The 27,549-nt window shown below is 44.5% G+C and overlaps 1 protein-coding gene across 1 annotated transcript; it reads left to right on the top strand.

Annotated features, from left to right (window-relative positions):
- The first annotated feature begins 17,351 nt into the window (after positions 1 to 17,351).
- On the top strand, positions 17,352 to 27,084 carry LOC144119943 (uncharacterized). Its single transcript, XM_077652443.1, has 6 exons — positions 17,352 to 17,361; positions 17,451 to 17,492; positions 18,711 to 18,815; positions 23,279 to 23,331; positions 23,984 to 24,052; positions 26,855 to 27,084. Exons 1-6 carry the CDS (start codon positions 17,352 to 17,354, stop codon positions 26,978 to 26,980), a joined length of 405 nt encoding a protein of 134 aa, XP_077508569.1. The 3' UTR covers positions 26,981 to 27,084.
- The last annotated feature ends 465 nt before the right edge of the window (positions 27,085 to 27,549 follow it).

Here is a 27,549-nt window from a genome sequence, read left to right as displayed (position 1 = left end):
GACTGCAATTTACCAATATCTCTTAAGCCAAAGTATTCAATTGTTTTATCTTAGCGGTACTCATCTATGGAGCAGAAACGTGGTGGCTGACGATAAGGTTTCAGCTTAAATGATTGTAGACGCCTAATTTTGATGGCACGTTTTCCTCTCTTAAGTGAGGCAGAAGACACTACTATGGATGGATCATCATGTGGTATTTGCCGACGAACGCTAAATAATATGTATTCGAATTTTTCTGTCATGCTGTCTCCGCTTCGGTTTCAACAGCCGAGCGGTGCCTGTGACATCAACGTGTGGTTGTATGTCACGTGAGCCATGGAAAGCCTGCGATATAATCGCTGCTTCATTCTTAATTTTAATTCACTCCAGTGCTGAATCAGCCTTCCTCAAGAGCCGGAATGATAGCGAATGTAGATGCACCGCTTATATATTAGTTTTTTTTCTTCACGTGACCTATGACCTCTCTTTGATATCACAGTCATCGTTCAGCTGTTGAAACCGAAAGAGCACGAGAAATAAATTCGATTATACCGTATTGAGCGCGCGTAAGAAGGAGTATACAGTATTTAGCTCGCGTAGGAGAATACGGCTTGGTAATCCATGTATAATAATGCCTTAAGCCTCATTATAAAGAACACACGCACCCAAAAGTTCTATGCCTATACTCCTTTGTGTTAAGGACTACGCAGCGAACAATGGAAACAAAAAATAATATGCGTCAAGTTAAGAGACCGGAAGCGCGCGGAATGAGTGAGGGTACTAACGCAGGTTAATGACATCCTACTCGAAATCAAGAGGAAGAACTGGGCTTCGGCAAGACAACTCAGCTAGATAATTCGAAGGCAAGATAACCGCTGCTCCTTAAGACTAACAGAGTTGATTCCAAGAGAAGGCAAACGTAGCAAGCGGCAGCAGAAAATTAGGTGGGCGGATGAGTTCATGAAGTTTGCAGGGATACGGTGGGCGCAACTGGCAAAGGACAAGTTTAATTGAAGAGACATGGGAGAGGCCTTTGCCCTGCAGTGTGCATAGGCAGGCTGATGACGATAGTGATGATGCTGCGCGAGTCCCGGCTGGATTTCACTCAATAGATATATAGAGAATGCTTAATTTTGGCAACAGAGGCATAATTCAGCCTCCAAGCATAGTATGTATATTTCAATGGAAGGATACTTTTAAAATTGAACCCGAAGGGTAAAGTTAGCAATTAGCGGAGAATGAAACCTGGGTTTGAAATCTTTATATAGGTGGGACCTGAGCATATTTTCAAGAGAGAATTTGTTTCCATTACTCACCGAAAGTATTCGGCATTTTTAGTGATGGAAACCTACTCCAGGAGCTTAGGAAACATGTCTTCTCGTTATTAAGGAGTACGCTTGATGACCGCGTGCTCCCTTTTTACACGCGTTTACAGCATAATGCGTGTTTAAAGTGTGGTGCACATCTGTGGCTGCGGCGAGGTGCTGTTCAGCCTTATTTCTGTTTCCCCCTTTTGAAACACATTTGCCCTTACAGCAAGCGCCACTATTCGATAAATTTCAGTAGGTTTCCATCTTGAAATGTTCGGCTCCGACACCATTATGCGCTACACAGAAAGCATAGCGTGGCAACTACAAACGACGATGAACCAAAACGCCCAAATTTCACAATCTCTCTTGAAGATCATTAGGCGCACAGTGTCGTGTAAGTAGAGGGAAAAGGGAAAAAAATGGTGAAGTATACAGCCACGCGGACTGCGTATGGTACGACTAATATAGGTATTCTTAAAATGTAATAGATGCTGAACTTCGAAAACAGTAAAGCTGTGTAGAGGGCTAGTTGGCCGTACATACTGAAACTGGGGAGCGCTACAATCACGACAAGGAGACAACACCACATTAGGAAACCACCAGCCACGAGACGTGTCTCGTGGTGTTCTTATGTGGTGTTGTCCCATTGTCGTGATTGTAGCGCTCCCCAGTCTCAGTAGTTTGAAAACAGCTCTTGCGCAGTTTCCAATAACCGCAGCATCGTCACCGTTTTTTCTTGCTGCTTAGCCTTGAAAAATGTGTGCCAGTGGTGGCGGTGTTTTCTTTTCCTCAAAAAGATGCAAAGTGTCAAAACCCCCCGAGAAAAGCACATTTCGTCCTGCTCACCATTGAATGAGGCAAGAACCAGCGGGGCCGCTGTAAGAAATAAGAATATACAGTACAGAAAAAAGCGCACAGGCCCACACGCGTTTCTTTTTAATTCCTAAATCTACAGTTGACTGCACAGGACACCAGGTAAGGCAAAAATTGCATTGCTTATGTTCAGAAATGCAAGATTGACACCTGGAAAGAAACACTGGCAACCGCACTACTTGCCCAGGAACGATCAGAGAATGAGGTGCTTTGACTCTCCTCCCTCTTGTTGCATATCGAATGTTTTTTCTTCTTTTTTTCAAGTCACGGAGTAATTCCTCAAGGCAGAAAAGGGAATAATTCAAAAACCGGCCGAGAACTAGCCAGGAACGAACCGATTTACTGAATCACTCATAGTCGGTCTTTACTGGTGGCTGTGACACCTATGCGCCACTCACAGGAATTACTAGTAGCACCGGCGCCGCATTGCGACATTGTTTCATTTGCCACTGCTACGACATCACTTTTTTGGACCCTTAAGCTCATGACTTCTCTCTTTTGCAGAGATGATAGCCGAAGGAAGAAGTTGTTTATTTTTAGAGAAATTCGCTCAATGGGTCGCGTTGTGAACTGGCGAAGCAATAACAAAACACCCGCAATCTGAAGAACAAACTTACAGTTATGCATGTTATGCACGGGACACGCTCGCGGCGCCGGTTAAGCGGTCGTGCAGTGTAGAAACTCCTTTATCATACCGGAGTCGTATTAAACTGGTTCCAAGCAGCACATTCGCGCCCTCTTTTTCTTCAAACGCCTTGCTCACAGTGGCGCCAGACATTTTGACTACAAAGCGCTGGCTACTAAGAATATGTTGACCGCAAACTTCGCATGTATTTTTTGTTTATTAGTAAGCACACAGCGTGCAAACATACACCGCGAATTTGCGTCCCTGGGCTTTGAAGCGTAATTTGTTGTTCACTTCGCACGCTGCTAAACACTAATTGCCTTCATACTGACTCTTAGGTCTGCTTTTAACCATTCTTTTTGACACCTTCAATCACATGCCGGAATCTGCCCGATCAGTTAAGTACCTTGTCTGAACTTTTTATAAACCGCAAGCTCTGCAGCGGTTTAAGTAGACTTGTGCCCTAAAATGAATCTGCTGGTCATCTGCTGAGCGGGGATTAAGAAAGCTGCTGTTGATGTCTTTGGTGACGCAGATCCATCCGTTTATGCGTGCACACAGTTTTGGTATTCCGATCAGATGTAGGCAAGAGCAAGTTGCTTCAGTCCGCTAACCGGCATCACAGATTTCTGGATTATGCCAGGGACAAGGTGGCATACTGAAGGCTGAGCCATCAGCGATGGTGGCTGCAAGAGATGATGCTGCAGGGCATTGTCTGATGGCAATTTGGATCGATGGAAGCGCAGTGCACGTGCAAAACTGCCGTCCGGTCGCTCATCAAACATCTTCGTCATCGGGTGACAGCGGTGCCGTGTAAGCGGGCGTAAATATACACGAAGTGGTTCGTGTGACTGGAAGATCGATATCGGGCACGCACGATATTCCTTAATCATGCCTTTGTTCGAGGCACAACGTGGTAAGCCGAGGCATATCTTGAGCGCCTGTGCTTGGACACACTCTAATGTCCGCAAGCAGGAAATGCTCATGCTATAGAGTACAGGAACACTGTAACGAATGTAGCCTACGAAGAGAGCATAGTAAAGTCTTAGCAAGGAGCACTCCGTTGGGCCCCATTTAATGCCTGAATGAGTCTTTCCTTTAGCATATTTATATGCCTCGACCATGACAGAGCATGGTCAATGATAATGCCCAAATGTCTGTGCTGAGAGACGTATGGTATTGCAAGTCCTTGACGTGTAACCGGGTAGCGGCAGCCAGACTTGCGCGTGAATGTGACCATAGCACATTTTTCAGCTGCTAAGTGCTAAGTGCATAGAATACAGACGGTATGGAGAGAACATAGGAAAGCTTATCTGGAGGGCGGTTACCATGGAAGGAGGAGGTAATGGCGGGAGGGTGAAATGAAAGCAATTCGTGGTTGCTACGGGAACCACTCTGGGGGTAATTGCTTTGGAAGGAAGGGGGTCAGCATGAAGTGGGAGGGTATGGCGAAAGCGTACAAATGCATAACCGGTAGGTGGCTACCACAGAAACCATCAGGAGGATGGGTACCATTGAAATTGGAGAGACGGTATGGCGAAAACGCATGAATGCAGCATAGCACATCTGCGGAAACTACTGAGAAACGCGCAGACCAAGGTGAACGTCATCAGTGGCGCCGCATGGCTATAGAGAAGCTGGCTGGATGGAGAGCTAGTAATAATGATAATAATAATTGGTTTTTTGGGGAACGGAAATGGCGCAGTATCTGTCTCATATATCGTTGGACACCTGAACCGCGCCGTAAGAGAAGAGATAAAGGAGAGAGTGAAAGAAGAAAGGAGGAAAGTGGTGCCGTTGTGGAGGGTTCCGGAATAATTTCGACTACCCGGGGATCTTTAACGTGCACTGACATCGCACAGCACAAGGACGCCTTAACGTTTTGCCTCTATAAACACGCAGACGCCGCGGTCGGGATCGAACCCGGGAACTCCGGATCAGTAGTCGAGCGTCCTAACAACTGAGCCACCGAGAGCTAGTCCAAGAGCGCGTATGTGGGCAAAACTAAAAACAGTCCTCTGGAATTATACAGACAAGAAATCGCTCTAATATTCTCTACGTCAACATGTAAAATATAAATACGATAATAGCTGTCGCTGAATCCCTCGTTGGGAAGTGTGTAACCATTCTTTCAATTTTTTTTATATTTCGTTCACATGAATGCGAGGACCTTACTGAAGCTGACTGCGATGCCTTGCTCTTGCAGTGAGTGCTGCTGTGAACGACGTCTTGATTTTCAGGTGACTATGAACAGCAGCGGACAGGCCCCCTCGCCACAATAGCAATTTTTTTTTCTGTATTAGTGGAATATATGTAAATGTGTCTATTAGTACTTGAGCCCCTAAGATACAATGAACCCTTTGTTTACTGGAACTCTTGTACGAATTGATTTTTACATAGTTTGCGTAGAAGTTACCATCAGTTTTTGTTTTTACTGACTGAACGGGCTTGAAAGAGAACACCAGTCCACTACCAATAAACTGCACGGTCTTGCACCACTGTTGTCATAGGTGCTAATACTTACAGCTTTAAAACATCGGCCGCAGACCGCGGACCTCGGTCGTTGCTTGCGGTCACATTTTCCTCAAGAGCTCCTAACTAAATTAGATGTGTTGGTAAGGAAATATGAGAAATTTACTTACCGCAAAGTAAAACAAAGGAGGCGAAAGCTTTTCCCGCGTCCATGGTGGTAACACCCTCGCAAGTTCTTGTCACCACACAAATAAGTCAAACAAGCAACAGAGAACATATATCTTAGGGGATTGAAGGAGAGAACGTGACATGGCGCAATACACATGGCTGTAAATTTTGCGAATGCAAAATAAAAAAAGATGCTTGCAATGACAGCTACAATCCTCAAATGTCGCAGTCCTGCCGGTTTACTGAAAGATTTCATAAACAACTCTGCTTCATGACTCCAACGCCAGGTGGCGTTTTATTTTTTTAGATGTACGGAAATGTCCCCGCAAAATTCTAGCGGAAGAGCGTCGGTAAAAAAAAACTTGTTCGGCGTGCCAAAAAAAAAAATCGAACAAAGCGCCAGTATTGCAGGAAAGAAAAGAATTAACCATCCATCTTAGGCTAGTGCTGAGCATGTCGTGCGTTGTTCTTTCTTTTAAATCCATATAAAAGAAACAAAATGACAAAGCAGTTCGCCGACCTCATTTCAAATATTTTTATTCTGTGTCCACGAAAACATAGCCTTTCGCGCACTTAAGGTTGCACGCAGGCAGTTCGGTCGTTTCAAGCTGTTCATTTAGTTGTCTATTGGCCCAATATACCATTTAGCCGGCGGCACATTTCTTTCCAATAGCTTACCGTTACCTCCAACCTTCAGCCATTTCGAAACGAGATCTAACAATAAAAGGTCACTCAGGCTGATTATCTGCGGCACCAGCCTGTCAGTTCCCACTTGTTTCACATGAAAACAATAGCTTAAGTCGCAAAGGAACAATCGAAACAAAAATGTTACTTTCAGTTTTTATCGTCACAACGCTGCGTAAGCGATTTGTCAAGCTAACAAAGCTGCTGTATCGCGCGTTCCACTTTGGTCGCTATGATGTCAATCATTATCATACATGTACGCGTGTAGCGACACTGCGAGCAGTTTTTGTATCAGCGGAAAACACAAAGTTGAGAAAAAATAAATGCGTCAGCCCTTCTTCCTTCAGACTTTTCTTGTTGGTTTCTAACGAGGAGGTCGCAAATGTCAAAATCGCATTTCTTTTATTTTTCGAGTAGCGCATATAACGTGTCAGACATCCACACATCTCGCTACACGCGTATATGAGAAGACCTAAATACCCGTAATGAAGATCTCCTTCGCAAGCGTGTGCATCTTTGCTATTTTGCTCTTCGGTAAGTAGCTTTTTTTAGTGTAAGCCAGATCAAAAAAAGAATGCAGTGAGTAAAAGTACCAAAGTCACATCTTTATTGCATAAATGTTAATTGTGTATAGTGCATGCTATTTCTTCGCTGTCAATCCTGGTCATTTTGCATAAAGGGCGAAATTTTTACGCGCTACTAGCAATTCTCATTTAAAGACCATAACTGATTAGTCAACCAAGGAAACGATTGAAAGCCATAATAGAAGAGTTTTTTTTTTTCGCAATAGAATTGGCGAGGCCAGGATGGTGTATTGTGTTTGGCTTCCAGGCTATAGATAGCCATTAAGATCAAGATTGATAATTATCATCGGTCTTTGTGCCTGAAATTCTGCTGCACTGAGCACAACACTCTCAGGCTTAAGCCCACGCGCGTCCGAAGAAACATGATCATCAAGACAACTTTTTACGGTTGGTGGTAGCAGGAACAGAAATTCGGTATTATGACGCCTTTCTGACAGCAAAATCACATCGGGTGACCCCTGCAGGTGCCGGGAGCATAGAGTAACTATACATGAACAGGGCACTGAGAAATTTTTCTTTTTTCTTTAGAAGTTAGTTGGTTTTTGCACCTTGCTAGCTTTATACGATGTCTTTCTCGTCGGAGCGTTTGTTGTCCCTGCTAGATATCCCTCGTGATCCGAACTAAACCTATTATTAGAAAACGACAACGAACGTTGTTTTTTTTTGCGGTACGTCTTTCGCGCTTGCGTTGCCTGGTTCCCCTTCTAAATTTCTACCTTCACAGATCTGGCCTGGCGGCTTCCCCACTGTGCCCTTCTTGTGCCGAACCTGAGACAATAGATCACTTCCTGCTGTTCTGCCACCACTTCCCTCATTTGAGGAAGCGTCTTTTGCAAATTCCATTTCATCAACTGTGCTTGCCTGTGTCCTCCGCGGTTGTTCTTTCCATTGGCGCTTCTTTTCTTGGACGAAGCGACAGGAGTGTGCGCTCTGCTGTTCAAAATTTTCTTCTAGAAACGCAGCGTCTCCCATTCTAATTTCTTCTGCCCGCTCTCAGTCAGTACGGCATTGAAACATTACAGGCATTGTATACTATTATGCACAATAAGCCATTGTCCCGTCTTCGATCTCCAAGTTAACAGGACCCCTGTCCTTCCGTCTTCCAATCTATCAGACTACATCTTATTACCACTTCTTTTCCCGTCAAAACTTTCCTGGATCCAGCAATTAACCGCCTGTGTCTTGGCCACTCCCCCGTAGTGGGTATGTGCCAGCAACGTCTGAGGCCTTCCTTCCTTCCTTTCACGCATTGTTTTTGTTGTTGTTAGCCTATCAAAAAATGGCACATACCCACACTGGGGGATCGGCCAAGAATCGGGTGGCTATTCACCTGAACGCAGTTATCAAAAAAGGAAAAGCACGTGGGAGCGCAACACCAGTGAATTTTTCGTCATGAACAGAAAAGGGATGAGAGTTTTGATTTTAAAATTTTAAGAATAATAATAAAGAGAGGGATTAAATAATAATGATTTAGTCAAAATGTAATAATTGATAGAAAAGAAAAGTTTGAACACTTAGCAAGGCAGTCGGTGAGATTTTATCATGAAATTTAGAACAGCGGTACAAACAGATCTGTGGCTGAACCCAAATGTGGTGGCGCCAAATGATAGCAAGAGCGGGCTGCTCAAACTAAGGCCAAGATGCTGCAAGGGCTCCTCCAGCAACCTTTTCCTCAGAGAGTTGAAAAGGCGACAATACAGCCAAAAATGTTCTATAGATTCAGGCTCACGGCAAAATGCACAAAGGGGAGAGAGCGCGAAACCCGACTTGTGTAAATAGAAATTTAGGGGGGGGATGCGGCAGCGCAGCCTCGTCAGTGATACTTCAAGCTGCCGAGAGCAACAAATTTTCCTGTTCCAATAATATTTAAGGTGCTCATAATCCGCCGATGTTAAAAGTCATGTGTCTTGCGTGCTTAAAAACGCACGTCGCCGAAATCTAGATGCTGTAATATAGGCTGTAGCCGGGAGGATTGGCAACACGGGGCCGCTGAGGGAAGCCTTTTCGAGATTATCAGCAATCTCATTTACTGTCGCACTGCTGTGACCGGGAACCCATACTAAAGGAACAAGGCTCAAATGCGGAGGAAGTAGGGATAAGAAAGTTGTTAAAATGGGACCGTCAACATGTGCAACGAGGGACGAACACAAAGATAAAGAATCAGTAATTACTGCAACTGCAGTAATAGACGGGTCTAGCTTTCGTAGAGCAAGTACAACCGCTAGAAACTCTGCTTCAAAAATAGGGGTGAAATCTGGAATGCGCAGTGAAATGCTGATACGGCCTTGAGGAAGACGACGAAGTGCATCCTTGTGGAACGCTTTCAGTCAGTCTCCATCTTTTTTTCGGTGATTTTGCGTGTATGCTGCGGGGATGCCGTCCCCCGTCATAGGGCGATAGATCTGAACCCTCCTGGGCATCTGAATAGCCTAGGGGCCTCCTCCTTGAGCTCGTCGAGGAGGCGGTTTAGCCGTCCGAGCGACCCCGAAAGCGATGACACTATCGAGTATTTCAGCGAGGCCAGCAGTAAGGACGGCTTTGAGACTTACCTCCGCCGGAAGACCAAGAGAAGACTTCTAAGAGCCGGAACGTCATCCAGTGAGTCAACTGTAAAAACAAGTGGCAACACATCGGCACACACCATCCTCGTCCTTCCTGTGCAGCCAACCGACAACATGGGGCTGCTTAAAAGGCGAGTCGTCTCTGTTGAACTCGAGTTCCTTGTGCCTAAAAAAAAATGTTATCCTGCTCAGCTGGGATGAGTCCTCTTCCGGCATAATCTATGATGTCGACGAGGCTATCACGCGAGGTGATTTGACATACTCGTGACGCCGGCAAACCGAGCCACCGTAATTCTACGGGTATCACGTCTGGGCAATTCCCGTTGTGTAAAGATTTTGTACGAAGGCGACAGCCTTCCACCACACGTGAAGGTGGCCCATTTCCGTCATGCCGTGCATCCATTTATTCTAAACCCCCTGCAATGCCACTAATGTTCGAAACTGGGTCATGTGAGCAGGGTCTGCGACAACGCTGAGTCCTGTAACTCAAAACTGCCTAAGTGTTCCAAATGCAACGGGCCTAATGAAACACCTCATATAAGAATTGTCCGCGCATAAAAAACGAGCGTGTCGTTCTAAAGCAAATGGTTCGGGACAATTCTACGCACCGTGAAGCTGCCGCGACTGTTCGGAAAAGGCTATCTCGTCGCAAGAAGGACCCAAGAAAGTCAATTGCAAAAAGCGACCACACCGATGCTCCCACGGCACCTCCTTCTCAACCTCCTCCCGTGCCACCTCGTCCAAGTGCGTCCAGTCAGCGAACTATCTCCAAGATAATCATACCTCTTCTTGTGCGGATGCTTGGCTAGCGCTTCCGCCGTTACGTCCTGCTGAGCTTTCTCAGCGCAAGCTCCCATCGCCGAGTGCAGCTGTCGTTAGGGTAAGGGCTCCCAGGGCAAGATCGCCAAGCCCTCGTGATCCTTAAGACGGTGGTCAACGCCATTCGCCCTCTGATACTGGCCCTGCAATTGTCAACCGCCCCAAGCGTCTTACTGTTGCTGGACTCCCTGGTTCCAGCACTACAAGATCTTTAAAACAAATAGAATGGCTGGCCAGCTTCCCACATTTCGTGAGGAAGTGAGGGGCGCTGAGGTTTTCCAGCGGAACGCAAGAGGCCTAAAGTCACGATTCGCAAGTTTTCGGCAATACGTTTTGAACAGCCAACCCCCGATATTAGTCGTCTGTGAACCTAACTTATCCCAAGCAATTAGGCTTCCCATTCGAGCCCTTCTTTCCTCCGACACGTGGGGAGGGTAGCAGAGTTCTGGTCTGCATCCACACGGACACAACGTATGTTTGCTGCCCAGTTCAACCGCACAAGGACAATCGGTACGTGTGTTTCATAGTAAAAAAAATGATCCATAGAGTTCACACTGATTAGAGCGTATGTCTCCCCCTCCTCTCACTTGGACTGCTACAGGTTGTAAACAATTATGGAGGCAACCTGGGCTCCTTGGATTATTAGCGGAGATTTTAACGCCCACCACCAACTGTGAAGTCCTAGAGTCAACGCCAGAGGGAGGAATCTGGCCTTATTTGCTTCAGAAAATGAACTTTATGTAATGAATAACGGCAGCCCGACATACCTGCGAGGCAGGTCATACAGCAATTGCCTAGACCTGATGCTAGTTTCGCGGTCTCTGCGCCTGCATGTCCCCTGGTTTTGTGATGTGGAGACCCACGGGAGTGACCACATACCCACCTACCTCAATATTCCAGTTATTGGGGCGTTCGGCCCAGCTAAGCACGCGCACATCGCTTGGACGGCATTTAAAACTCGAATGGAAGAGGCGTGCAAAGAAGCCCTAACCTGCAGTTTGGAGGACTTTATAGCATCAGCAATGAAGGTTTCTGGAGGCTTCCTCACGCCAAATAGAATGCGCACTGAACTTGATACAGAATTATACCAGCCACGTGCTATTCGTCGGCGTAGAGAAAGACGTTACAGACGAACCAAATCCGTAAGGGACCTCAGAGAGGCGCGTTGTTTGCAGTGGAAAATCAAGCGACGAATGGACACGCTGACGGAACAGCGCTGGATGTCCTTCTGTCAATCTCTGGATCCTCGAAAGCCCATGTGCCTCATTTGGCGTACAGTGCGGGGGCTTCGAACGCTTCCACAGCAAAGACAGTCTTTCTATGCGTTGGCTCTACATCAAAACCGTCATCATATTGAAGTTGCAACTGAAGTCTGTAGGACAATCGCAGGTGCAGCGACTACCTCGGGTTCCCAGCGTGTTTCTCCTGCATCACAGGATTCAGCGATGGATGTCGTCTTTATTAGTGAGGAACTTGATGCTGCCCTTGCAGAAAGTAAGCATTCGTCTGCACCAGGTCCAGACGGCATTTTATATGCTGCACTGTGCCACCTTGGCCACGACGCGCGTAGAGAGCTACTCAGCCTTTACAGCCACTCGTGGCAAGACGTAGTTGTTCCTCCCCAGTGGAAATCCAGTCGCATGATAACATTAATAAAACCAGGGAAATCTCCACTCGGCCTGTCTTCATACAGGCCAATAGCTTTGACCAGTTGGTTGGGAAAATAATGGAAATAATGTTTCTGGCTCATCTTGAGTGGTGTCTTGAGCACAGTAATCTGTATCTTATTGCCAAGGCGGATTTCCGACGCGGTCGCTCCTCTATGGACAACGTCATTGATCCTGAGTCCACAGTACAGCAACAGAAACGCCAGAAGCGCATGTGCGTGGCTCTTTATCTTAATGTCAAAGGTGCATACGATAGCGTGGGACATGACGCCATCCTTGATGAACTAGAGGCTGTTGGAATCGTTTGGCGGATGTATAGGTGGATCCAAGCTGTCTGACCTAAAGGACATTTTTTGTTAGGTGCGAAGATGGCTCCACACCCATCCGTTACACCTACCGGGGCGTGCCCCAGGGCGGAGTGCTCAGTTCTACTTTGTTTAGTCTAACACTTATAAAACTCCAGGAGTAGCTACGTAATACCGTCCATATCTCTATGTATGCCGATGACATCTGCATCTGGGACTTCTCTGTGACGCGTCTCCAGATGCGAGCAATACATCAGAGGGCAGCAAAGATAACTTCCTCCTATCTCCTAGAGCAATGTCTGAGCGTGTCAGGCGAGAAGTGCGCTATAGGCGCATTTACGCTCAAAACTATGATTCGTTATCCGCTAAATATTGACGGCCATGTCATTGCCTATCGTCCTTCCCATCGTTTCTTAGGAATTGTAATAGACCGGAGTTTATCACGAAGCCCGCATTGCAGCTTTGTAAAGAAAAACTTAATCTCTAACACACACCTGCTCAGATTTCTAGGCTGAAAATCATGGGGCTAGTCGATTATATCAATGCTGCAACTGTACAGGGCACTCGTTTTGGGATTTTCGTGGTGTAGTGCACCAGTGCTTTCCAGCACATGCAAGACGAAATTGCGCGCCCTTTAAACTATACAAGGTCAAGCGCTTCGCACATGCCTGGGTCTACCTCGCAGCGCATCAACAGTTGCTGCCATTGCAATCACCCAGGACTACACACTCTCGGCGTATATAACCCTTGACACCCTGCTGATTCACATACGGCATCTAACAAGGATTTCACAGCACCACCTTGTGTCAGTGGCGGACCAAAGACCACACAGCGTTTATAAAGGTAATAGCAGCCAACCAGTCGTCCATCTCATCACAGTTCACCCCAGTAGCACGGCCTTCCTCTGCCCTGTGGTGTCTTCGGGTGCCCTGCGTGCGCCTTACAATTCCGAGCATAACGAAAAAATCGAACTTATCGACACCGGCCATTAAACAGTTGACATTCTACCTACTCCACGCCGCATATAGTGACTGCACTCATGTGCATGCAAATGGTTCGGTCTCCGGTGCAAGTTCAACCTACGCCGTGGTCATTCCTGCGAGACAGACCAGTATTGTCCAACAAACATCGCATCGGACAACCTCCACCGGGTCAGAATTGGCCGCTATTCCTACGGCTGTGCAGTACATCGGTGCACAAACACCCCACAAATGGGCTGTGTTCTTCGACTCAAAATCAGCCCTACAATGTCTTAATTCTGCTTTGCGCTATGGCGATCACGGTCAACTCGTAGCTGAATTAAGGCATCTTCAGCATCAGGCGCAGGGAAAGGGTAATGACATCGTCTTCCAGCGCATACCGGGACACTGTGGCATTGTCGAAAGCGACGCTGCTGACGCTGCAGCCCGAGCGGCTCACGACTGTACCAACATTGTCCAGATACCGTTGATAAGACCTGACGCAGCAAGACATCTGCGAATACTTGGCCGAAATGAGATTTTAGCGTCCTAGTCTTCCCCTGGCAACTCCACATGCTGTCTGCACCGGCTAGGCCCCTTGCTTCAACTCATTCTTCCGTTCGGCCTCTCCCGCTGCGATGCTACGCTGTCGTGCCGCCTGTGGCTGGGAGTTGCGTTCACAAATGCCTACTCCCACTTAGTCGCAATGGCAGACGCTCCTGCGCGTGAGATCCGTGGGTGTGAAGAAACTATAGAACACCTCCTTTGTAACTGCCCTCGGTTTCAGCGTGAGCGTACACTCCTTGCTGCCCCACTCCGCCGTTTAGATCCTCTGCCCCTTACTGAAGCCAAGATATTGGGTCCTTGGAGGAAGCCTTCATTGCACAGGACAGCTTTGAAGGCACATTTCAAGTTCTTAAAGGACTCGGCACTGAGTGCAAGGTTGTAAAATATAAGTGTGTGCCCTGTGCCTCTTTGTACCCTGCAAGTAATGGCCAACTGAGATGTGGAAAAGTGACCATTTCCCTTTCCTCTCGCCCCTTTCTATCACTCCCTCCGTTCCTCTTCCCATGTGTAGGGTAGCATACCGGGCTCTGCCTGGTTAACCTCCCCGCCTTTTCGCTCGTCTTTCTCTCTCTCTCTCTCTGATACGGCCTTACGACTCCTCCTCGTTTTAGGGGGTTTTTTTGTTTCCTGTATCCGGCGGGTAAGCATCAGACGGCCTTTGCTGAACTAAAATTTGGGTAAAATCCTGTTATTGAGGAATAAGCAGCAGAAGGCATTTACGTGAAGCGCTCTTTTTGTACGGGACGTAAGGGGCTGTGCTTTTTTTGCTTAGTAATCACGTAAAGAGTATATAGAAGGGTAGTTTGCTCTAAGAAATGTAACCAGACCAGATATTTTGCTGCTTTTACATTTACTGTAATTATTTCGTCTCGTACATTTCCCTCTCATGTGCAGAACTTGCGCGTGCACGGAAAAGTTGACTGTATTTGAAGGCTCCGAAAACATTCATTATTACAGCGACCATACTAAACGCACCAGAGCGTTTGAGCAAAAGGGCGTTGTAAGGCTTGATTCTGTGGTGCCAATAAGAGGTCTCGCTTCCAAAACATACTATTTTTTGTTACCATGGTAAGTCAGTGTTAAAAAAAAGGGTTAGCAGGAGTTTCAAAGCTTGAGTTAACTTAAAACACTTCTCTGGAATTACGCACAAGATTAGTCATATTTTTCGCACTATGCCGTAAATTCATTAACTGGAAAACTATTTTTCTTCTCCTGCAGATGGTGCAATTTTTTGTAGAAATCGGGTTTAACCCGATTTAAGAATTCTGTTCGGGCGCAAACAGTCTCGTGCATGCGCCTTGTACCACGAGAGGAGAAACTTTTTTTCACAAAGCACGAACACATTGAGACAGTTCATGTCGCCACAACAGCATATGACTGCTTAGTAAGCACTTTCCCCACGTGTGTAGTAATTAGAAAATGTTATTCCTCAAAGGAGTACATACATATGAACTTATTGTAAGCGGCTGCTTATTTCCACCAAGTTTTAGCGTCCTTTGGCATTCAAAAACCATGAAAAGTATCCGGTTATCGCGCTGCAGTGAAACATAATGACTAGAGCAAACACAGCCAGGGACCAAAGTAAGGGTAAGAGACAGGACACACGCTAGTGTCCTGTCTCACGCTAGTGTCCTGACAGGACACTACCGTGTGTTTTCTCTTACTCTTACTTTGGTCCCTGTCTGTGTTTGCGTTAGTCAATAAGTTTCACTGCTACAACCAACTAGCCCAAATGAAAGCCTTAGCATCAAGCTGCAGTCATCTTTCCCGAATAAGTCTTCCTTTTTATACGTTTGCGCAATTATGCTATCATTTGAAATAAACATTTGGAAGATTAATACTTTTCTAAGACGTTGTGAACGAGTGAGCATTACAGGTTTGTATGCGGCACAGACAGCTATGTAAACGAAGCAATAGGAACGGTAAGGTTAACAGGCATAAAAAATGTAAGACCATGTTTTGAACAGAGGTTTAGTTATGGGGGATTTAAAGTCTCGAAGCGACTCGGGCGATAAGGGACGTCACAGCGGAGGGCTCCGGATAATTTCGAGCGCCTGGGATTCTTCAACGTCCACTTACAATGCACAGTATAGTCGGCCTCTAGCATTTCGCCTCCGTCAAAATGCAACCGCCGCAGACAGGATGGAACTCCCGTCTTACGTGACCGCAGAAAAGCACCATACAGCCACACCAGCGGGCAGAATGCAGGTTGAAGATATTTTAACTAAAAACAAGATTATCGAGTGACTTGGGAAGCTGATGTAATTGGTAGAAATCATAACCTGTGGTCGCTAGGGTAGTGGCAGGCAACGTAGTCGGTACGAAGGAGATGAAAATCTAGCCGGGTGCAGCAGGTACTTAGGTAGAGGGATGAGGTAAAGAAACTGGCTGGAGTAGCGTATTCTTGGCTGGTGAAGGACTTGCATAAAGCGGAGAAGAATAGGAGTGTCTTTCTCCAGCAGTGAACGCATTTGTTTAGGCTGGTGATGATGAGGATCATGATTCCGCACAACACTCACCCGCACTTTACGTAAGCTAGCTATGAGTGCCCATTGCCTCTCCCTACATTTACCCTTATTTGCCTGTTCATTCATCCGTACGCGTGTTTTATAATAAAAAAGCGAAGCTTTTTCTATTTGCATGTCAGGTTGTGCCAACCTCTCAGTTCTACAAATTTAATGTTCTTTGCCTGTACGCCGCCTCGTCTGAAATATTATTGGTACTCTCTGTCTCTCAAAATTTAAAGTGGAGAAATAAATGTAGATGGGCTGTTAATTGTTGCATTATTCAGGAGTTGCGAGCAGTAGTGCGGCGTGAACCCAAACACAAAAACAAAACGAGAACTTGAGCTAACTTTCAGTAGAACATTGCGCGAAAGGCGACGACTTGTGGTTTATTAATGCGAAAGCACTATATGTCCCATCAGCAAAGATGCCAGCTTCCGTCACCATCCATGGCACGAAAGACCTCAGTGACGTCACCATACTCTTGTGACGTCAGGAGTAGAAAATAAAATAGTGACGCTTACAGCAAAGAAGTCCGAAGGTAGGGGTTGTTGAACCCAGAACCCGCAGATTTCGATGCGAGCATGCAACCCGTAGGCCAAAACATCTTTGTTTAAACATGGCATCGTTATATGTTGGCGAATACACCTGAACATTGTGTATGCGTTTCCTCGCTACTGCATGCTAACCAGTGGGAGTGTGATTAGAAAGGAAGCAATCTTTATCGATCATCGTAAGTGGGCTCACGATGAGACAATGTTTTTTTTTATTCCGAGCACTGAAGCAGTCTTAAGCTTCCTCTGCATCTTTTTTCTTCTGCTTTATGGCATTCTGTTTATGCAGTTGTTATTCATTAGCGCCTGTCGAACAAAGCTATATCTATATCGCAAGGTAAGAGCAGACAGCAGAACTACAAGCAAGAAAAACTGATAGTGCAGTTTCTGTGTATTCTAGCTTGCGGTGGCGTTGTTTGCGTTCATGTTGCAACCTGGGTACTCACGAACTTGTTCGATATTGAAGCCTGTTGTTCAAAGCATTGGTGGAACCTAGTGCTCGTTTCATTGATTTACGCGGTAGAGAGCGGAGCGCTCTGCATCGCCCGTTCCTGCCAACCTCTTGGTCCGTAGGCCTAAATTATATATAGCAATACGATAGCTGAATGGGTTTGTAAAGGCTTAGCCAGAGATTTTTTCATACCTGGTTTGCGTTCAAGCCCTCTATATCATTGCGCGCAAACATTAGAATATTTGGCAGACATATTTTTCGCCAGAAGTATGTCTAATGGTAAGTGCCCTGGAGGTGTGACTTTTGTTCCATGGAAATTGGAGGACGGGGAAGATATTTCTTTGTTAAGCATGGAATTTCTTTTGCAGTGTCCGCTAGAGTATTTACCCAGAGTGACAGTAACCTAGAAGGTAAGTTTCAGCAATAGTTCTTTTTATTTATTCCTAACACTCGCAACTGGAAGCTTCTAGCACTCTATACCAAATGTAAGCAGCGCACACAATTGGGCATGGTACATGGTAACCAGAGCGCATGAAGTTATGACCACCATTTAAAACAGCATCCTTTTGTAGTCGCTTCGAGGTAACATTATGTGTTTTTGAAGGGATGCTATAAAACATTAGAGAGTTGAACCTGAATCCCTTACTCTCCTGTGCAAGTGAGAAGATGAGCATTTTATTTAAGAGTCGAATGACAATGCAAGATTTCCAAGCAGATTTTCGGGCACGACATAATTGGAAGTTTGAGATAATGCTATCGTTTACTGCTACCGTACAATGGCACTGACAGCCACCAGCAGCGCGCATGCATAGACAGCATGTAGGAGGGGAAGTGCGCCCGCCCCTGGCCTTTCTGGACCACTTGCGCATGCAATGTTAGCGGTGTACGGTAGCGGTAGACGGGACCGCTATGCTAGAATGCTCTGGCAGAAACTCTCAGCGTAATACCTGTGACCGGCTAAACGCGCTGAAGTGATCGACACGCGTGACGTAAGGCAAATGTCTGAAAAGCATCATCAGTACCACGTACCCCTTAAGTATGAGTTAAACAACTCTGGAAGAAAAAGCCGATAACTCTTTATAAATAAAACGATACTTTTTAATACCTGTCTTTTATTCATATAAAGAAAGCCCTTTCGATGGGTAAAGTCTTAATTTTTTTCAAGTGGCCCGTGTTAACTTCACTCACTTGAAGTCTTAGCGGAATTTCTTATTGTGAACGCGGTTAGCAACCATGATTACCATGAATACCTTATTGCAGTTTCGTATTCATGTCAGATATAGAGTGAACATGAAGGCAGGTGTATTGATGGGCTCCCGTGGATTCTGTTAGCTGAAGATCCAGGAATTACTGCGAGTACAGTAGAGAGTACGCCTTATATCACTATAGCGCCTTATAAGTGAACCTATGGTGTACATAGCTTGATTTATTCATTGGGCTTCTTTCTTTCCTTTTTTGTATTTAGCTTTTGAACATGAGCTTAAAATTTCAGTTAAATTACAAGGCCAAACGAAAAACTTAAGTTTGTTTCTGTGTGGTACTCACTGTCATAGGTGGTCTCAGGCTATATCTGAAAAGTTCATAGTACATCCAAGCCACGAAATTTTTTTTCTATTTTACATTTACAGAAACTACCACGTCCTGCACAACTCCCGCGAATGTGTTCAGTGAGGATTACACCGAAGGCACACCTGTCGCAAATGCCTCCAGCGACTATGACTTGGAAGACGACGGTAAGGATATTGTGACCAAAATTATGGACTGGATTCATTTTAAATCTATCATTCAAGCACTTTGCTTGAAGAAATACACTCGATCCGCCGCGATGTGACAGTGGCATTAGCGTTGGCTGCGAATCCGAAAATCGCGGGTTTGATCCCGGCCGCGGCGGATGTATTTTTTGAATTCAGGCGGCGAAATTCATAAATGCCATTGTGCTGTGCCATGTGAGTTTGCCTTAGAAAATGCCAGGTGATGTACATTAATCCGTAGCCCTCTACTATACGACGTCCCTGATGGCCCATATATAACTTTGGTATGTTAAACTGCACAGTTTACAAATTTTTCATTTCAGTCGATTTGAACATAATCGACACCAGCCTATCTACATAGGTAGGGCAAACAGGGATCATATTTCCGCCCCATCTGAAGGCTATGTTAAAAAAATCCCCGCCGGATTGCAACGCGCTCGATTTCTCCCTTAAGGGCTACTAAACAGTAGCCCTCTTTTTAAGGTTGTTCGCTCTTATCCCTACGCCATAGTCGCAAGCCGCACTTTCGTCATACATGCCGAGTGGCAGAGGTAAAGCACAATGTTGATTTTGGGATTTGTGTTCTGAATTCGCCAATGATCCAGATAAAGCTCGATGAGCGGATTATGTTCGACCCTTATCAAGCTCTTCTTTTTTTCTGTGCGCAAGCGCGATCTTGCCTCCCGAGCAGTCCATGTAAATTTGCCGTCGTCGAGATGGGGTGACCTTGCTAAGCCCGCCATGAAACGCACCGCCACCATTGAAATGCGCATCATATTTCACCGCGCAGCTACGATCATTACTAAATATCACGATCCAAACGCCCCCTCCTTTCTGGCGCTGTCTGCCTCGAAAATCCACTGGCCCTGAGTGTGTGTTCTCACCTCAAGCCAGGATAGAAAGTAGCTTGTCTCAATGAGAAACCAGAGTCCATCAGAAGCCCAGCAGGCTGAGCCAACGGCGTTCAGATTAAGTTGCCGCTGGAAGGACGAGGTGGTCCCGCCAAAGTCTCCTTGCTTTCCCCGCCTGGCATCTTCGGCTGCGCGCATCTTAGGTTCCGGTTGTTGTCGGGCTCACGCAAGACCATAATTTCAACCTAACGCATCCCTCTATCTTGCCATGGTTGGAGACTATGCTCTGCTACACTGGCACATAGGTCGTGATTTTGCCGTCCTTGTCGCAAAAGTTCAGAGCGTCATTCCCGCACTGCTTCTGCGGCACATGTGCGGTGTACTAGGTCCGAACAGGGGTCTTCCTCAAAAGCGGGCCTTCATGCTCAAGCTCTTCTTCACTTAATAGTCTCCGAGTAACTAACGTGTGAAAGAGGTGGATACAAAAAAAACAGCACTTTAGATAACAGCACGCGTCACGCATACAAAACTGGCACAATGACAGAACAGCACATGGAAAACGCAGTATTACGTCAGTAGAGCACAAAGAAAAACAGAGCGACGACAAAACAGCGCAGAGTAATACCTGGAAGCGCTGTGGGAGTTGAGAATTTTCATTTATAATCGCAAAGGGTAAAGCGTAATCTATACGGAAGAGATGTTGTTAGGTTAGGTTAGGTCATATAGTAAGGCACAGTACTTAAGAAGACTGTCATATAATGCTTTTCTTCCTGAGACCTTTATTTTTTCAAAATCTTCATTATCTGGTTGCGTAAAGTACGACAACGAAACCTGTCATTTAGGTATTGTCTAGTGGCTCGAGTTTTATACGGTTAATGCTTCAGCATCGAACCACAATGACTCTTGGTACTCGAATATAATTAAGTGAGCATTCGCCCTGCATCTCACTGGAGGTCAGCTCCCAAAAATTTACCCTCCAAGGTGGGTTAAAGAGTAGAAGCACAATCGTTAAAATTAAAGCTGACGGATATCCGGACCAATTTAATGACCGAGTTCCTCAGATTCTGTTTTGAATAATGCAGAAAAAACTACACCGTTAAGTCCATGTAAGTGAAGAGAGCATAACCGTTAATTCTGCCATGCGTTCTCTTCAAACAAAGCAGCACCATACTGCGGTGTTTTGTCGTCGCGCTGTTGATTTCCGTGTGCTGTTCTGTCGTCGTGCTGTTTTTTCAGTGCGCTTTTTGTCTCTGTACTGTTTCTTCAGCGTGCTTTTTTTACACCGGCTCATTTTTTTCAATAAGGCATGAAGTTGGCCTAGTTGGTTCTCCAAATCAGTCATATTAAAACTGCGCGAAGAAGACGGGACAACAAGAATAGGTGCGTTCCGGTTCGTGCCTCTTCTTGTTGTCCTGTTAGCGCAGTTTTAATATGACTTATCTAATTTTTATCATGCTGTTCTGCCGAATTTTTCTGCGCTAGAGATACGGCAGAAGTTGCAATTTTGCGTAATCTTCCCGTATAAAGGATTACTGTGAAAAAACGGCGAGAAAGTTGTCATAATTCGCTGCAGTGCTTGGAGGAACACTTGCAACAGTTTGTGCAGTATAGATTTTCATTGGAACCTTGTTGTACAGACACCTGCAATATTGTGCTAGGTAGCACAATATTGCACAGACCGATGGGTACGTTTTACAGACTTCATGAAACCAAACTATATTGCCTTCCAAGTGAAGAAAGTAAACTGCTTCGATACGAAAACCCGGTAACTCTTACTTAGACTTTCTAATATAAAAGCGACCAAGCCCTGGGCTTGTCCAAATTTTGTTACTTTGAATTTACCGCCTTGGCATGTATCCCTTCTGTCCTTCTGATATGGTTATGACTTTCAGATCACTGAATTGCACACGAACAGGCTACGCTCCCCAGTGAGGAACACCGTTTTTCCCGCCAAGCAATAAACACAGAACGCTAATGATCCTGCGTGCATATATATATATATATATATATATATATATATATATATATATATATATATATATATATATATATATATATATATATAATCACCAAAAATTGAATACACATAACAGGATTTAATTCCCGACGTTTCGGCTGGAGGACCAGCCATTTTCGAGTGTATATATATATATATATATATATATATATATATATATATATATATATATATATATATATATATATATATATATATATATAAAGATATGCACTTTGGTTTCAGTGACTGTTGGCTCCCTTCATAAGTTTGTCAAACAAACCTCTCATTCCCTTAACCTTATCTGCTAATAGCTTAACGAAGGTCTCGGTTCTGGCAGTCTTGATTCCATAAGTAGCATAAGAGGGCTTTCGCACAGTTTCCGCCCTCGCCGTTGGATGACGTCCCACGTGTCACACTCGCGGTATTCGCTGTGGACGCGGGTGGCGCTGGTACACACTCTCAAGGTTCGCTTACACCCAGTAAACGTAAATACCCATGACAGCAGGTTGGGCAGCCGTCGCCGTAGCTCAATTGGTAGAGCACCAGACGCGATATTCGGGGGTCGTGGCTTCGGATCCCACCGACGGCATGGCTTTTTCTTCTGCTGCGTTATAACTTCCTTTACGCGATAGATTAATGTAAGTGTTATTAACCCACTGATCAGCAGTACACATTAAAAAAAATTAAATATTCCCCTCTGCACCTTAGATTCGGTGACTGTTGCTCCCATCAAAGGTTTGGCAAACGAGCCCCTCATTTGCTTTACCTTGTCTGCTAATATATATATATATATATATATATATATATATATATATATATATATATATATATATATATATATATATATATATATATGTATATATATCGAGAGAGAGAAGAGAGGTATTCTGTAGCGATTTCTTCTGTTCTTCGTGCTATTCGTTGTCGGCGCTTTAGTAGCAGTGGTTTCTATGTACACAAAAAAAGCGCACAAGTACACACAGCTTCACATTATATATATATATATATTTATATATATATATATATATATATATATATATATATATATATATATATATGGGTTAATGTCCGAGGAATGAACGTATTTGATGACCGGAGTATCCTGTTACCGATAACCTATTGGTTTAAACATAAAAGCAACAAAAAACGCTGAATACCGGTCGGATAATCCCTGCACGGTGAGACAGTTATGTAAGGGGAAACTAGCAGGAGTAGCATTAACAGATAAAAAGAGAACAGATTGGAGAACAGATGTGGAAGAGCGACATCCAAGTCGTAATCAAGACGTGAAATGTACTTCAGCCGACATTTCAGAAAACAGATAACGACAACATCGTTAAGTAAGTATAATGAATTCCACCTTACCGTGGACGCCAGACAGCGCAGTGAGAAAAGTGTCAAATTTGCTAGTATCGGGTGATCGCGTAAGCAGTACGGACGGACAGAAATGAACGGTCACAATGCTGTAGACGCTGCAAAGTGCAAATATAAGTTAACACATTCTCGCATCGATAGATTACTGTTTCTTCCTACTTCACCCTGTTACCAACAGTTCACTATATTTTTTGGGTGCTTGTTCTTTCTTTTTCTTTCAGAATCATCTGACCAATCTTGTCGAGTGTACGTCGCAAATACGGACGGAGATCAGGTTTGCGAATTTTTCAGTCTAATGTAGTTCGCAGCCAGTGCTCAGAGAGCTATCTTTGACCTTTGCCGTGTTGAAGGAACAGATCTCACTTGCGAAACGCTAAAAATTCTCATCTCTGGACATTGTTATAACCAAAGCAGAGCACAGATATGGGCTTTCGGGAACCAATGTCTTCCGCAATTATGACTTTGGCTGCGCGCATAACGCGCGCACGAATGACAACCAAGTCTTTGTTCCGATATGAATACAATAACTCTCTAGCACTGCGCAATAGAGTCGCTGGAACTTTTCTCTGTGAAGAAAGTAAAACAGGGTGGAGGGAAATGGTTGCCAAGACATGGGCGCTTAGAGAAGGTAAAATTACTTGTCCATTTAGTCGCTTCAAAGCTACGCCTTGAGGTTTAAGCACCTACTTTTTAAGTACCTGCGAATAATGATTTCCGTAGTGTGTTCGGCGTCCACTTATAATTTCATTTTAAAAACTCTTGGTTCATCTGTTGGATAACTAACAGCTGTTGCTAAGGGAAAATGCCTTTGACTTGGTGCTTCTACGAGCAGGTGTAGCGGTTCGGATTTCACTTGTGGTCATTTCGCCCGACAAAGGGCGAATCATGTGGGAGTGTCTTGCATCATTCGACATTTATTTCAACAGGTGCTCATCGGATGCACGGTTTACTGCGAAAATTATACCATGCCCTATGATCAATGGAGAGAGTGCGTGGTAAGTTGTCGCAGCGAGATCTCAATGGAGCACTTTCACTATGAACAAACGATGTCATCGTCGTGATTTTGTGTAACCGAAAATCCCGGCTTCCACTTAGTGGCCGCTTGGGATGCTGCGTGCTTTTACTCGGGCAACAGAACAATAGTCGTCTGCACCTTATCTGAGGATTTTTGAACGGTTGGTTTCTTCCAACTGCTTGAATCTGATATATATTTTGTGTCTATTTTTTGGTATGTTATATTTGGATCCTGGTGCATTGTTATTTAATTCATCATTCAACAGAATATTTCCATCCGAATAGACTCGCTAGCTATTGTTTTTTATTGCTGGAGGTATTTCTTTGTAAAAACTGCCAAACAGTTTTCCTGAAAATGCATTTATATATCTGATTTCTTTACTGGGAGCCGAGGTCTTGTCAGGCAGATTAATCTGCATTCCAAAAAATGACATCCGACAAATGAAATTGCAATTTCAATAGGAGGCTGGCTGTGAATAATTGCTCAAGATCGTGCGCATGCGATTCTGACGTGGCTGTCCGTATGGACCCTTTGAGGCGAGGAACCAGCGCTCTATAGAATGTACGCATATTCCGGATTCATGTCCTTAAGGTATGTTGTTTAGATGTTGTTAACAGTGTCGAGGTAGAGAGGGAAGGTGCGGTACAGCTATCACTGCCGCTGCTTCGCTATTGGGAAGAAAAAAAACTTTTTGTCCATCAAAGTTGTTTTGCATTTCAAGTAAGCATATAGATAATGTATATATGCGCCCGTGACTGATGTGCATGGCCCTGGCTTGGGCACTGTCATTTACTGGCGTCTACAATTCTTTCCCGCTACACAAGCTTTTTCCTATTGTTTAGTGCGCGCAGATAGCGAAAAGACATGTACATTAGTTTTGCGGATGAATTTGAATTTATTTCAGCATGCATATTTTCTCAGCAGCATTAACTTATAGTTTATCCATGAACACAATTTTTTTCATTTTACAGAAAAAGTTGGTGCCAAATTAGCATTTTTTCAGGGTATTTATAAATGCGGTGTGTGTTGAGATTACTTCATAGTGTAGTGTGAAAATAGTGCGTAGTGTATAACTGTCTTCAACGTGACGTGCATCCTCATTGCTGCTAATCTATGTGCGTGCGGTTTCATCATCCTGCGCAACAGCGTTGCTGTAGCGCCCCATAATTCGAAATTTGAGTTAAACACTTTTGCTACAAATCTGAGAAATCATTCCAGATTCTTCTGCAAAGCTCTGCATTTTTGCCGAAGTTGATAAATAGATAGCCTATTAAAGACTGTTTTACTTTAGTTTAATGTGGAAAAGCTGTCGGCCGCTTATTTTATTTTTACAGCGTAACCCAGACTGCCCATAGGACTCTCTTATTCTTAGAGCATACGTCCGGTAAAACATCCGCTAACGCTGTGACGCCTGATGCTGATCGCATTTTTTCTAATTCTTTTCAGTCTTAAGCGAGAAATCCTATCGTTATACCTGTACACTTTTTTAATGAAACTTCGTACACTTATTTATTACGTATCTAGCTGTGCAATGAACCACAATAAGTAAAATCAAGCAATTTGTTTACTGACTTCTGCATTTTTTGTGAAAAGATGCCTGAACAAACACCTTTGCTTTTGCTCATTCTACTATTGCACAATGACAAGTGATGGTATCATAACTATTTTTCTTCAGTTCATAGCTCACGCCTTTATGTATATATGTACAAAAGAAATTTGCCTTCCAGAAAACTAGATTGAAGATATCACTGCTGGAATCATATATATATATATATATATATATATATATATATATATATATATATATATATATATATATATATATATATATATATATATATATATATATATATATATATATATATATATATATATATATATATATATATATATATATATATATATATATATATATATATATATATATATATGTAGCACATTTTTCAGCAATGAAAATGAGTTTTGTATTGTTTTAATATTTGGTACGGCTAAAGCAATGTCCCTCTTAAGCAGACAACGAACTGCTTTAATGGGCCATAAATTTTTTTTTCATGTAAAGGTGGCGTCATACCTTAAGGAACAGCCGACCAGTTTTTTCTGGAAACGATTTCCTATCGTAATTCCTTACCCGGCATTTGAAAACAGCCAGTGAAATATAAAAAAAATCACTTTCGCCGAACACGAGGAGAGCGAGTGTCCACATGAAAAAAATGCGCTGCTTACTCAGTACAAAGGAGCCTTAGTCGCGTGATAGCGAAAGCGCCCCCTTCGCCGTTTGTCGTAAAGGTTAAGCGCGATACGTATAGGTATATCCTGATTCAGTAACGTAGTGTGCGCGACGAGAAAGGTTCGGGCGAGACTGAGTGCTTGATGCCAGCGTTCGGTCTTTTGCGTGTCGGCAGCATCGCAGGTCACGCGCTCTGCAGAGCGTACGTTTTTCTGGTGATTGGTTGGTTTAAAGCGACTCAGGCTATGAGAGACGGCGTAGCGGCAGGCTCCCGATAATTTCGACCACCTGAGGTTTTTAGTATTCACTGACGTCGCACAGCACACGGGCGTCTAGCATTTCACCTCAGTCGAAATGTGACTGCCACGCCGGGTTCGAACCCGCGTCTTTCCGGTCAGCAAGCGGGCACAGTATGCACTGAGCCACCCCGGCGGCCAGTGATTCGTGATGCCTTGCGATAAATTTTATGGTACTGCTACTAGAGTGAAGTCACTGCTAATAGATTATTACTCAAAATGACGAATCAACCTTCAAATTCTCTTATTTTCTTTACAGAACATTACTAAAGAAACAGCATTCACTATGCAAAACGAAACACGCTACATCTGCCCCATGGGCTTCTGCACACGTGGCTACTGCTACAAGACTGGAATGAAGCTTCCTTGTTGGGTGTCGTTTTAGTTTCTTTTTCGTTATCTCTTTTTTGTTTAGACAATAGTGGCCAAATTTTGCGACTTTCATATCTTCTGAAAGGCTGAATAAAAATACCGTATTTTACGAATCAACATGGCAATGGATTTCTGTGAAGTAAAAGAAGAAAATGTGTGTTTTAAGTCAGCCCGGTGCTCGGATGATATGCCATGACATTCGGGATTTCTTGCAACTTCGCCTTCTTCAGTAAATAGGTCTCCAGCGGGGACCTATCCTGGTCGCCTGTGGCGTCCGGACGATACTATGGCACGCATCACAAATCTTTTCCGGCTCGCCGATGTGCTTCACGGCAGAACTTCAATGAAGGCCTCCATAAAGGGCGGGACACATGGAGGTATTTTTGAAGACGCCTGCTACAGAGCGGCGAAGGAGACTCCTGGAAGCCGAACGCCGGCGAACGACGCATGACAGGAGAACGGCGTCGGCTGCCGATTTACTGGCTGTCCGAACAGCAATGGGATGGCAGTCCAGCGGTTCAGGGAATGCTTGACGTTCATAGCCTAGTGCTGGCATTGACACTGTTAGTGTGGTGGCGGCGG

The sequence above is a fragment of the Amblyomma americanum genome, chromosome 2, assembly GCF_052857255.1.
Source record: "Amblyomma americanum isolate KBUSLIRL-KWMA chromosome 2, ASM5285725v1, whole genome shotgun sequence".
NCBI lineage: Eukaryota > Metazoa > Arthropoda > Arachnida > Ixodida > Ixodidae > Amblyomma > Amblyomma americanum.
The sequence above is the reverse complement of the archived record's forward strand: the minus strand, read 5'-3'. Positions and strand labels throughout refer to the sequence as shown.

Coding starts and splice junctions, on each gene's coding strand:
- LOC144119943 (XM_077652443.1), top strand. Junction 17,493..18,710: donor GAGTGACAGTAACCTAGAAG/GTAAGTTTCAGC, acceptor TTACATTTACAG/AAACTACCACGTCCTGCACA. Junction 18,816..23,278: donor CTATGACTTGGAAGACGACG/GTAAGGATATTG, acceptor TTTTTCTTTCAG/AATCATCTGACCAATCTTGT.